Here is a 13,648-nt window from a genome sequence, read left to right as displayed (position 1 = left end):
TACTCATTTCTTAATATACACAATTTATTATGTTATAGTTGTATATTGTAGTAGAATGATATTTATCAACATTAAACATGCGGAAATATATTCGTATGGAGTATTTTTGTTTTCGACACTCCAAAGGGCCCATAGCGGAAGGTGTTTATCCCTTCCAAATATTGGCCATGTTACATGGTCGGGCAAGGGTTGTGTGCAAGACCCATGCGTAGGCATCACCAGGCCACCTCATACTAGGAGCGACGGAGAGAACTCTTATTAACTAGTTAGGAACTTCCACCTCGGGTGAGCCACCCTAGAAGTAGGATGCACTCGAGTGTCCAAGGGCAAGAGCCCTAGCAATGTGAACGTTAGGTGAGCACAGGGTGTCCCTCTAAAGTGAGCCAACAACAGGGGGATTTGAATCCAAAACCCGTAGGTTGAGAGACAAAAGCCTTATTGGTAGACAAACCCTCTAGGGACGTACGAAGTGTATGGCAAGAGTGATAGTTGAGATCTATTCCAGTTTGGAGAGGTTCTCCTCCAATATGTTGCAAAAAACCATTATTTGTGTGTGTATAACATATGACTAGATGATGAGTTAGAATCTACATATTCAGGTGGATAGATAGATCTTAAAGAAATGTGATGAATAAGAGAAGAGGAGGCAAATTTACCAAGTCCTCACTTGTTAGCGCGTGGAAAATTATTCACCTTTTTTTTTGTTTGCCATAACCCTTTCATCATCTAAACAAATTCTTCAGATTTTAAGTAATGTGTGATAGAAAGAACGGGTTTGGAATCGCAGTCAATTCCTTTTTCAAAGCTAGTTGTGGTTGCATGAGCTCTAAATGTGTGCCATAGAATGCCCACAAAGAAAAGAATCCCAAAGGAAGTGATAAGTTGTTAACCAACTTCGGGGAGATGTGTAGTTTACGGCATTAATCTCGATAGCTACCCCGCCTACAGAGTTTAAGGAGCCTAGGGGTGCATGAGTCATATATTTCGTAGATCGTTGCTCCTACCATGGGTGTATATCCCTTTTCAACTTACCAAGATCTAAACCATTTGGACGTCTTAGAGGTCTTACATGGGAAACTGGATGTACTTTCACATGCTCGAGTAATTCAAGTTTATAAGCAAGTGATCCAACTTTCTTCAAAACCTTAACAAACATTGGAGGCAATCGCCTATCCTTACCAAGAATCATATTAGTATGCTTAGGAACGACCTTTGAGAAAACCAAATCTCTTAAATTTTTATTTTAAAAGGTCTTCTAGCGGCCTATCATAAAACAATTTTTACTTTTTATGGGCTTCCCTAATGTGGTGCCTATTTTTGGAAAGTTCTAAGTCCATTCTCTCAAGCATTTGCTTAGAGATTTCTACCCTGTTCTCAAGATTTTAAGGGAGTCAAACAACTGCAATCATACATTGCCTCGAAAGTTGCCATTTGAATAGATGCATGCTAAGAACTTTCATAAGCAAACTCAACTAAATGTAAGTAGTCTACCCAATTAGTTTGCCTCTCACTCACATACATCCTAAGCATTTCTTCTAATACCCAATTTACCCGTTCAATTTCCCCATCCGTTTGAGGATGAAAAGAAGTGCTCATTCTTAGTTCACCATTGGAATTAGCCAATGTAATAAAAGTTTCGCAAGAGGCTCATTGAAAATATGTTCTCTTCTCGAACACATAAAGGCAATTTTATTTCATAACATGGATGTGCAAGATGTAATAATTGTCATGGATTAAAAAGAGTGAAATAATTTTTTATTTATTGTGAAGAAAGAATAATCTCTTTTAGAGCTTCTAATGGGACTATGCTTTTCATATCATCGAGAAGATAGGGATTCAAGTCTATTTGATATTAGTCATAAACAATATAGGACTTAAACAAGAATGTGAGACTTTTTTTTGAAAATTAATTAAAAAGAAATAAATTCGGTGGTAATGGTGAAAAGATTCTTGATGATTCAAGGATGTTATTCCTTATGACCTACGAGGTACGCCTCCTCCTTGCCTTCTCCTAGATCACTAGACATGGAATAGATCTATATCTGAGATCCAAATCTTACTCAACAAGTCATCAAGTTGGAGTTTTAGTGATTTAAATTCATCTACATTGAATCTGTAAGGAGCTCGTGAGTATGATTTGGATCTTGGATATAGATCTATTCCATGGTCTAGTGATCTAGGAGAAGGCAAGGAGGAGGCGTACCTCGTAGGTCATAAGGAAAAACATCCTTGAACTCATCAAGAAGCTTTTCCACATACACCGAATTTTATCTTTTAATTTATTTTCAAAAAAGTCTCACATTCTTGTTTAAGTCCCCTTATCAGTTTCATGACTAATATCAAAATAGACTTAGAATCCCTTTCTTCTCCATGAATATGAGACCAGTCCCCATTAGAAGATATAAAAGAGATTTTTCTTTCTTCACAATAAATAAAAACATTATTTTCACTCTTTTAATCCATGACAATAATTACATCTTGCACATCCATGTCTATGAAATAAAAATTGCCTTTATGTGTTCGAGAAGAGAACATATTTTCAATGAGCCCTCTTGCGAAACTTTTATTACCATTGGCTAATTCCACTGGTCTTTTCATTTGATCTCGGGTTAATTTTGGGTTTAATTTCTTTGCCAATTTAGAGGACAAGAAGCAATGTGTACTAACCGAATCAATTGAGAAATTCAATTTCAAATTTTGGTGCACAAGCTTCGTTGCAACTCCACCCAAACTCCACCTCCACCTTCTCTTCTTGTTCCACTTTCACCTTCTCCTCGAGTTCCAGCTTCTATGTCAGCTATTCCCTTTCCTTTATTAGTTTTTTTCACGCATGTTAAGATCTTCAATGATTCATCGAATACGCTGAGCTTGTTCCTTCAACCTTTGTTCGTATGCTTCCATCTTTGTTGTAGAATCGACAATTCGTGAGCCAATTCGATGATTGCTTGGTCTTTTGGAATTGTGGTGTCATGGTTGCTCTTTTTTGTGCATTTGAGTAGTAGCTCCCATATTTTGTCTTCCAAATTTATCCTCAGTGATTGTACCCGTCATGGCACACCTACTTCTCTTATCCATAGACTTGCATGGAGTTTTTTTATAGGTAGATATTGGTCCTTTTTGAACTAGGAACCAATTATAGTTAGCCATGGCATTCTTTTCAAAGTGCAAAGATTGTTTTTTTAATTTTCCAAGGTTTGGTTCTATGTTCCATGTGTATATTTTCGGAGTCACCTATCTTGGGTGATCCAATTACACACGTAGAGACTACTACAGAGGTGTCGCAATTATCCATCGTTTGGATTTTCTTCCTTTAGAGGGGATGTAGAGTCATCTTGGGAGTCGATTTTCATGGCTACTTCCTTTCATTTTTTGTGGTTCCATTTACATCGGAAAGGATTGATAGTCTATTTGGTGGCTTTCTCTAGCACCATGTTCTTCTCTTGCAAGGCTTGGGAGCAGGATCTCTTTATCTTGTCTTATCAACTATAGTTTCATATTGATGGGTGTAATTTTCTATTGGATGTATGATCGTGATTCACTACCTATGAGAGTGGGATGATATCCTCTTGAAGTTTCCAAACATAGACGATGATCAACAATAAATTTCTCTCTTAGGTTTGATGGAAATATTTAGATATAGTTTTCAATTTTCACTCTCAATAGAATTTCTTTAGATATAGTTTGCAATTCATTCATGATATAATAATGGCTGGTGAAGTTATTTGGTTCTTCATCATTGGACACAATTAATTTTGCAATAGCCTCAATTGCCTACATACTTTGGATTCTCATAGCGGCTTGGAGATTCTTGCATGTAGTATGCGATCGTAGGTACATATTTTCGGCACCCTCTTAGAGAGTTGAGTATTTGTGTGGTGGAGAAATGATATGGATACCAAGATGGTTGTGGTTGTGGTTGTAAATCACTAATTCATTGCCAAGATGGTTGGTTCAACTCTCTCTCTCTCTCTCTCTCTCTCTCTCTCTCTCTCTCTCTCTCTCTCGCATTCTCTCCCTTGGCTCTATGCTTCCACATCGTTGACTTTGACATGGTATCAACGCTTTGGTTGAGAGCAAGCACACGTTGAAGAAGAGAGAGCTTGGATCGGATTTTTTGGGCGGCTCTTGGATCCCTTGCTATCAATGTTTTGGGTAGCTCTTGGATCTCTAAGTTTTAAAAATGCACATGGAGATCGATGTCATGCTTCATTAGCGTTTTCTCCCTTGGGTTGGCTTCTATTGTCACAGTGTTTTGAAATCCTAGACTCAGTGCCCCCTCACCGGCAATGCCTTTTCCCCCAACCGTGCCATTTGAGACACGAGCGCTTGTGGTATTAAGCAACCACAACTTTTTCCTTGAGTAGGTTTTGAGATGCATAGCAGCAATTGTGTCCAATTTTGAAGGCATTTTGAAACACCAATTAGATAGAGGCACCGATAGCTATAGAGGATTTTATTTTCCAATGGCATTTTGAAACGTTGTGGCCCTTGGTGGCTTGGGAGGTAGGGAGAGTGTTGCCCAATTTTTTTTGAAAGTACAAGTAGAACCCTCTTTTGGTTTGTCTTGGGCACATTGTTGTAGCCTTTTGGAGTGCGAGGAGGAAGATCAGTTTTCTCTCCAGACATGTACCTGTGAGATGAACCCCCCCCCCCCCCCCCCCCCCCCGTGCGAGCGTCAGCAACAAAAAACTAAACGGGGATAATTATGCTGATTGAAACTTAATCATGCGACTTTGGTTTTCATGAAAAGGCTTATATGATATCATCGACGGCTTGGAGACGCATTCTATGACGGACAAAAGCGATAGGTACACCCATCTTTAGGATGAGGAGAACCTTAAATCATGTGTTGATTGGGATGTGAGCAATGTGAAGGCTATGTCGGCCATTGCAAAATTTCTCACCAAGAAAATTTCTCCAACCATACAGACTTTGAAGACTGCCAATGCAATGTAGTCCAAGCTCGTCGGAATGTTTGATCGAGATTCTTTGATGCAAGCAATCACCCTCCTTGGACAATCATTTTCCATCAAGTTTCCAACGGGAAGTTCCATGCTATGCTGTCTTTTCTAATGAATGCAAAGGATATTTATGATCAACTATCAACTATCAAAAGTGCATTGACTAGTGCTCAACTAGCTGCTTTGGTACTCATGAATTTTCATGAGGAGTATGAAACATTGGCTAGGACACTATGCTTGCAAATCATGAATGAAAAGCTGGAATTTGATGATCTTGGCTCTTTTCTCATTGACGGGGAAGCCGTGTTAATCACTCAAGACAAAATTTGAGTTTCAAAAAAGGTGGTGAAGCACTTGCTACAAGTTCAATTCCAAAAAGAAGTCCACTAATTGTTATTACAAGTGTGGAAAGCGTTGTCATTTGTCTCAAGATTGCATATCCAAAGGAAAAGACAAAAGCTTGACAAAGGAGAAAGACAAAGGCAAAGGCAAGCATGATGAGAAAAGCAGCGACAATGACTCAAGGAAGGACACGAGGGGGCATGCCAGTGTGGTAGAGACTACAATGGGAATGGCTCCAACCTTTTAGTCAAGTGGATGCTTCCACAACTAGCTTCAGCCAAGGAGAGGCTTGTGAGCAGTAGAGAGGAGCAAAGAGTGCTCCCTACAAATGATTTGGACCCATGCCACTTGGAGTTCAAGTTATCGGTGTTTGAACTTGTGGGTCGGAGCTGAAGGAACATGTATCTAGCAAGGAACCAACACGACGCATAAAAACACTATGGATGTGCACGCCAATCCATTGTTGTTGGTTGGACTATGGATAGGATGTGTTTCAAAGTTCATTGTCTAGGAAATTTTGGATGTGATGTGTTCACAATTCACGAATGGGGATTCTTGGACATATTGTGGTCTACAGTTCAATTGTTTGTGAGGCAACTCGTGCTCAAGATGGCATTCTTCTGATGTGACATGTTAATAGTAGCAAATCCAAGGTGTATATAGCAGACATATGTTATTGGAGTGTCCATGTTATCCTCTTCATCAACTTGGTCTTCCTACATATGTTATAGCATCTCAAGTGATTGGCCCAATGTGATCCCAATATTTAATTTGGATTTAGGTATTTATTTTACTTATTTCTCAAATTCTTGGGTAGGGCAATTTGTTGAGGGTGGTAATTGAGGCCCCCAAAGCTAGTATATAAGGAGCACCCAAGGCCCAATGGTAAATCACTTATTAATTGCTAAGCTGATTGGTTCAAGTCTCTCTCTCTCTCTCTCTCTCTCTCTCTGCTCTACGCTTCCGCATTGGCGACTTTGACACTAAGAGGGAGTGCTGGAGTTATGGTATCTCTCTTGACTTGTCCTATTGTTCCTAGTACCTGAGGGATAGGTGATAGAGAGTGAGGGCTTTTTTGTGGCTATGCCCGGCCGCCAGAGCGAGGTAGTTTTCTCATGTTGGGATTTTCAAGCCATGTAAGTGTAACTTTTGGGTTTTGGCTCATTCAATGGCCATATAGGCTCTATAGTATGGGAGTGTTTTTCCCCAACCCTCCCATATTTTTCCCCTAAGCCCTATGGGCCCCTAGTGCTCTTCCCCTATATTTTCCAAATGTTTCTCTCTTATTTACTAGGTCATGGGATTCAAGAGTTGGGTCGGGCAACGAGCTTAGACATCTACATAGGTAGCAAGGGGGATACTACCACTCTGCTGTTTTTTAGTTGAGCCCAAAAAGGGGGGCCCTCATGGGGCAGCCCCTAGGGTGCAAATCAGGATAAGTTGGCTACCATGAGCAACATGCACAAGATGTCCCTCACTTTTTCCACATCAACACCGACGGTTTTTTGTGGGCAACTAGAGCAGTGTCGGGTGATCCTCCTTGGGTGCAGTCACCCTCCTCAACACAACCTTTCACAAACTTTGTGATCATGCAATGGCAGAGTTTCTCATCCGAGATGTAGGCTATGGAGCGAAGAGATCCATTGACATGTAGAGAGTAGCCTCCTCCTATGTCAACCTTGAGTCATGTCTCTGTTCCTCTATACCTATTCTCTTTTGGGGAGGAGATGCACCAAATCAGAGCATGTTAAGAGTTCATAACCCATGTCGAGGCCGAGTCAATACTCTTGTGTAGAAATAGATGGCGGAAGCAATAGCAATTGTGCGTACAAGGTCTATCAATCAAAGGCATGCTAGATATATAACGGAACCCTTGGTCACTTGTACATGCAATTTTCTATGAGCATGGATGACCTTTCCCAACTCTCTCTCTCTCTCTCTCTCTCTCTCTCTCTCTCTCACACACACACACACACCCCCACACACAACACACTTTTCCCCGTCTATTTTTACCTCGGTGATCAATTTGTCTCTTCACTGCATTTTTCTCTGCCTATTCCGAGAATTAAAAGCCTTCTAAAAGTATTGAAGGCCAACTAGAATTTAATTGTTCATAAGTTCATTGCCGGTGCCACCTATTTGCCACCCAAGAAGGATAAAGATAGCTAATTATAACATTAATGTCACCTTTAGCTCACCAACAAATGATAACTACATTCACCACTAACTACTTTTCAAACTGTTCCCCAAGTATTAATAGTATTTAAATGCAAGCTAGAAATAATAAATATTTGATTAGAGAATCAAACACCTTGGCAAGAATATCAGCCTCAAGCATTGTCTAAATAAAGAGGACAAGGAGAAGGGTGTATTAACTTTTGTAGTCCCTCTTTTATATTGTAAATCATCTGATTTTCTTGTCCTATTATTGCTTTAAAATGCTTTTACATTGTAACTTGATCCCTTCAAGTAAGACCTCACTTGGTTTCCTTTTCCTTTCTGTGTTTTAAAATGCCAAAGTGATCCTTCAAGTCCTTCACAGGTAGGTCCAATCAGTATAGTAAACAATATAATTTCAAATGTATGCCTATTCTCTTCTTCTGATCTAGGGCAGCCAAATAATCTTCTTCCTACCTGCGAACATGCTTATCTGTAAGCACCACATAAAATTATCCTCACAAAAGTAAATTCAAAATGCTTATCAAGAAAAATTAGGTAATTTAAGGTCACCATGCTTGGCACCACAGCAAAGGGTGTCGACGCCAATTCTCTCACACTGCACATTGGATAGGTCATCTTCAATCCATGCAACACACAATAGACTCACAAATTTTTGCCACCATGTTAAATACACAACATAAAATACAGCTTAAGCTCTTACAAAATGCATGCAACTAGCTATATGTCACAAACCTCAATGCAAGCAAGCAAACAAACAGCTTGTAACAAGGCGCAAATACGAAAACAAGCGTTGTTTGCAATATCTTTACCAAATTCACGCACTACTTCTCCATTTGACATGAAACCCTTATTCTAGTGTAAGGTAGCACGCACTAAAGAATCTCAAGATGGCATCTCCTATGCTACCCATCTTTCTCAAATTTTGAGGTCTGATTTGAACTAGGGTTTCCTACATGGAAAGATGCTAACATCCAAGCTAAACAAAACACACTGGTCAACTAACTCATCTCCGGGTAGAATAGCAGAAGCAATTGCTTTGGCAAAAACAGAACTCTTCCCTTTGCTTGACAATATGAACATGTTGCTCTACTTACCAATTGCCATGCGTACTAACAGTGGTACCAAACAAGTTTGGCTACGCCCGTCTGCAACCAGTACCATCATGATTAGGCTTCTTTATATGTACCTAAATGAATCCAAGAAAAGGCCTATAAAGACAAGTGCAAGTAGAAGACTTACTAAATGCAGGCAAGCAAAAGAGTTCAACAAGTAAACATGCACCTTAGATAAGTAACACAAAATCTTATCCTTACGAGTCATTGAACAATGCCACCAAAACTTTCGATTTTTGCGTGTGGTCCAGCCTCCCAAGTGATTTAGCCCAGCACTTCTTCCATATGATTTACCCTACCATGTCCTCCCTAAGACAATATCTCTATGCCAAGACTAGTTTCTATGCAGGTATCATGTGCATGTTCAGAAAATTTTAATCAATCAGATTCATGCGCCGTTTATAATCATTTATTGAGAGGGTGTGGGGATGAGCATGTGAATCATGCTCTTTCAGTGGATGCTCGAAAACACCTTCAAGGCGCTGCCTATTGCTCAGATAGGCAAGAGCTGCACCCGTCGGCCCACTTCCATACTTCTGGAGACGAGAAAGGTCAAGTGGAAGCTCAAAGCAATGCAGCTGCATCACCTGTTTTGAGGGTGGTGCCGTATTAACAAGCTTACCCGATTCTGCAGCTTCCTTTTGTGCTTCTTCTTCTGCTACAGAAGCAGGTACAGAAAGAAGCTCGGTGCCCTGTGCTCGCATGGCATTACCTGGAGCTGCCGATGGTGTTTTGCTATAGTAGTTTTGGGATCGCGTCCACCTTCGTGAAAATGGATCATATCCATCTTGACCCGCATCAAGTACTCGCTTCTGTGATGCATTGCGGAAATTCTCCTCTCTGTTACGCCGGTTCATTTCAGCCAATGCAAGGGCCTTTGCATCCCTCCCCCTCCTTTCTGCACCCAACGCCTGCAACTGCTTCACTTGTGCTTGAAGCTGTGCTATCTTGGACATATCACATGGAAGCTCATGTTCAGCCAGCGCAAGCTCCCTCATCACCCTGTCTTTCTCCGCAGCTAGATTAAAAGGACGGCCTGCATTCTTCTTCTTCTCTTCAAGCATTCGCTTCACGGTATCAGCAGAATAAACAAAGTTCCCAACTTCAACAATGGCGGCCGCTTTATCAGCTACCAATTCTTTGTAAACTGAAAGATCTTCAACAACTACTTTCTTCCATGCGTCAAATTCTTCTTCTCTTGGTGGCTGCTCAGAGACCCTTGCCATGGAGGCTGTGGACACCTTATCACCAAACACACATCTCATATACTTGTGGGTGGAACGATGCTCAACTTTATACGATCTGTTTGGGTCCCCGGTCTCAATAGCTGCCACTTGGCAAAGACGATAGCCTGTCTCCGAATCCAAACCCACAGCAAGCCTCACAAAACAGCCCACAACAATCCTTTCAAAATAAGGCTCTGACAGCCATTTCGTGAGCCTTGAGCGTCGTATTGTTATATCGGTGATGTCAGCAAAGGAAAGCTGGTCCTTAGGTCCTTGCTCCTCTACAACTTCCTTTACTGCCGTCTTCTCTGCTTCTGGAGAAGATTTGCCACTTTCAACTTCCTCATCATCTTCAAAAGCTTGGCTAATGCTGCGGCTTTGAGTGCCATCATCCTCTTCATCCCCATCTGAAGGAGGGGTACGTATCCCAGCCTCAAACATCTTCCTCTTTTTCAGTGCAGAGTCTCTCGTCTTGCTTTGCTTTAAAGCAACAAGATTACTCAAAATCTCTGCCTTTTCTCTTCTCCCAGGCAAAACCCTAGACCTTCCAGAACCAGTGGAAGTCATAGACGCTCTGCGTGTTGAGGATCGAGGTGTCACAGCTACCGCCCTTGTCGAATGCCTGGCTTTCTCTGCTTTCTGCTGCGATTTCTTCAATTTCCTATCCTTGTATTCCTGCAGCTTCTCCCCCCTTTCAAGAAAGAGAAGCTCCCTTTGAAACTCATTCAATTCTGCCAGTTTTTCTCTGTCTTCCTCATCTCCAATGAGGTCCTCCCCAAACGATAACGAGCTGACGGAATCATCATCATCATCCTCGTTTTCATCCTCCTCAAGGCTGTGAGGTCGCCTGGCAGAAGCCATGTTGTTTCTACTAGAGGGCGCGTCAGAGTCATCGTCGTTATCAACTTCCTCCTCTTCCTCTTCTTCCTCTTCTTCCTCGTCAGGAGAATCAGCATCCGAGTCTTGATAGCCTTCTTTGACCCTGCGTTTCAGAAGCCTGCCTTTTCCGATACCTGCGCATCCAGCCGCCGCAAGGAGCTCTTCATCCAGGTCTGACGCCATGGCCGAAGTCGCTCAAAAGCCTACAAATAGCAGAAGACCAAAAGAGAGATAAAAAAAAGGCACACTGCCAGTCAAACGTGTGTGTGTGTGTGTGTGTGAGAGAGAGAGAGAGAGAGAGAGAGCCTCTGCATGTAGGCACATGCGGGGCGCAGAGAGAACCTGTGCATGTGTGCGAACGTGCGCGCGTCTGTGTAGAGAGAGCCTACCAGTGCGTACTCAGCCTTCAGCTACGAACCTTAGCCCTAAAGTCTGTTGCACGAATCGTAGGAAAAACCTAACCCTAGAATCAAGAAGACCTCGGCAAGAATTGAACAACAGCAGCACTGCACTTCCAAGTTCCCGCGACAGGGAGGTTTTAAGCTAGAATGGCCAACCTTTTGCGCCATACGACACGTGTCACATTTCTAGTGCTTCCTGCATTCCTACTAATTTTGTTTTGTATAAGGAATTGGGGATGCATTTGAAAAGTTAACACCTTGAAGAATATTTGTACGATGGAGTACCTCAAAACTTTGAATGCACAATTCCTGGGAATGACGCCTTTGATTTGATGTGTACAAAGACCTATTTTTCAAAAAAAAAAACACAATTTGCCATGGAGCCATGACCTATGTCACACGCATGCCAAAGCAATCAACGAGGTCGTGACTCGTAACCTATGCAAGAAGGGTGCATACAGTCTCATGCAACGGGACTCATATGTCTCCATGGCATGCCAACAAGAAATGGCAAATCCCCGCCTTTGGCTTTCTAGAACAAGTTTCAGAGGCAGTGTTCGAGAAAAATGTGTCTCGGCTTAATATCGTGTTGTTTTCAATTTCAAAAATGCCGGTTGAGGGCAAGGGGGAAAGGAGAAATTTCGCCCCAAACTAGAGAAAAATAGCGTTAAAACCCAAAAAATATCCCTAATTTTCTAAAATTTCCTCTCGGCAAACTCAAGGAAAGGAAATTTGTAATGATTTTTCCCGAACAGTGTTTAGAGGAGAGAAGAGCTAGGTGGACATTCAAAATTTTATTATTTCCTACTCTAGGGTACGGGGGCCGGTTGTGGGTCGGGGTCCTCTGCTGGGATGGGCGACTCCCCAAAAAATAATTAGTGTTAGGACCACTTTAGAGACACCGAAAAGTGGATGCTTTCGTGGTTAGCAAGGCAGAAATAAGATCTTGTTCGTAGGATGCTGGTTCAAATCGAGCTGGCAAGTTGGTTTTTGAATTAGGGTGCGACACTATTGCTAATGGCACCGGTTTTTGATACCCCCGATTGCAAAGACTGTCGACGAGCGCAACTTGTGAAGGGTTATTTGCGCTAAGGTTTTTGCTACAGCTCGGTCTTGACGTGGGCTATGCATAGATTGCACCCTTCTATGCCCAAAATGCAGCACCTCAGGAAAATTCAGCTCGTCCGCAGCTTAAAGGTCTTAAAATAGGGGTTTTTACCTTAATTGGACACTTTTTTTTCCATGTGAATTATTGAATCTTCTTTAACTTTTAGTTTGTCAACTGGTCCTTTCCGCTTACAACCTTACGTAGGTACATGATGATGACTTCCTTTTTGACATGTTAGACGAGCCCTAGGGGAGAAGGGGCAAAGCACTACAAGTCTTAACTTATTGTTTCTCGTAGCCAAAAGGTCATTTTGCAATTCTTGGCCAACTTGCTAGAGCATGTCATCTTGCTAGAGTAACCCCTGTTACTCTCCCTCATGCTCATGAGTTATAGAGATGGCATGAAAGGCGGACTTTTAGTAGCGTTAGTTACTACGCTACACATAGGCGACTCAAATTTTGGACATTGGGGAGACATACATAGAATCAATGCCAATTCAGGAGCGTGGGTTGAAATTAGAAGGTGGGCGGTGAGCCAGAGAGAGTGGGCTCATGGAGGGCATTGGAGGCACCTTATTACCGTGAAGTGTGGGTCCCTTGTGTGGATCTCTAGTGAGCGGCGACTTGGCGAGGCTCTGACTTTAGAGGTCTTGTGCATCACAGTCCACTACTCATGTATGGAGTCTTATATGCTCTTCTCTTTATGTGTAGATGTAGATTTCACTCTCTTCTTTACACTCTCCTTTAGCAAATGCAAAAGCACGCAAATTGAAGCAGTCGTCTAGAGACGAGGCAAGATGAGTTCGGCATTGAACCCATAGCCACCAAGGTTGACGCTATGGAAGAAATCAGTGAGTGTGCGTATTGTAGACCTTAAGCAATTTCATTTGATGTAGCCCAGTATTTTGCAACATTGCATTTAGAGGTCTTACCCTATACTATTTACTAGCTTCTTTGTTTATCATTTGTAGCATTTTCTCTTGCAAGGGTGATTCCACCCATCCGACCACACACTCCCAACTCTCTTTGTAAATCATGTAGGTTTGTCTTGGGATTTGCATCTTCACTTCATGGTTTTCAATACCGCTTTGCTGCATGAAGAGATTGGGCTTCAGGTATGTCCGTGGATCTTCGTTGAAAAGAAACCCCAACGGTTATAATATTTCCAAATTGTTTTATAAGTGGGGCTGGCATGGACCTGCGAGTATGCTGGTGGCCTGGTTTTGGTGGTTTGAGCCTTGACTCCCACTAGCGTATAGAGCTAGGCCCTTCACTTGTTTGCAATAATTATGCTTGTTTTGGTTGAACCAATGGGTGAGGTTGACTCTATATTATTCTCATCTTGCATTGCCTTCTTGGAGCTTACCCTCACCCCTTCATGTCAAGACGAAACCAAACGACTCAAAGGATGGATTCTCTTATCATGTGGCAAGATGGGG

The 13,648-nt window shown here is 41.9% G+C and overlaps 1 protein-coding gene across 8 annotated transcripts; it reads right to left on the bottom strand.

Moving 5' to 3' along the window:
• Window positions 1-7,654: 7,654 nt before the first annotated feature.
• LOC147428262 (protein RTF1 homolog) lies at window positions 7,655-11,236 on the bottom strand. Of its 8 annotated transcripts, none has more exons than XM_086496688.1 (5): window positions 11,044-11,227; window positions 9,219-10,904; window positions 8,579-8,629; window positions 8,034-8,079; window positions 7,657-7,937 (listed from the first exon to the last, which is right to left on the bottom strand). In XM_086496688.1, the coding sequence occupies exons 2-4, from the start codon at window positions 10,882-10,884 to the stop codon at window positions 8,075-8,077; spliced, it is 1,722 nt and encodes a 573-aa protein (XP_086352814.1). In that variant the 5' UTR covers window positions 10,885-10,904; window positions 11,044-11,227; the 3' UTR covers window positions 7,657-7,937; window positions 8,034-8,074. The 8 variants fall into 8 exon arrangements, 6 of the variants coding, with proteins under 6 accessions (XP_086352813.1, XP_086352814.1, XP_086352812.1 ...); XR_015185971.1 differs by having other exon boundaries at window positions 7,658-7,937; window positions 8,579-8,670; window positions 8,798-10,904; window positions 11,044-11,226; XM_086496687.1 differs by having other exon boundaries at window positions 7,655-8,079.
• Between the last annotated feature and the right edge of the window lie 2,412 nt (window positions 11,237-13,648).

The sequence above is a fragment of the Adiantum capillus-veneris genome, chromosome 23 (assembly GCF_014529385.1).
Source record: "Adiantum capillus-veneris isolate H3 chromosome 23, ASM1452938v2, whole genome shotgun sequence".
Lineage (NCBI taxonomy): Eukaryota > Viridiplantae > Streptophyta > Polypodiopsida > Polypodiales > Pteridaceae > Adiantum > Adiantum capillus-veneris.
Note: the sequence above shows the minus strand (reverse complement) of the source record. Positions and strands in the feature narration are given on the sequence as shown.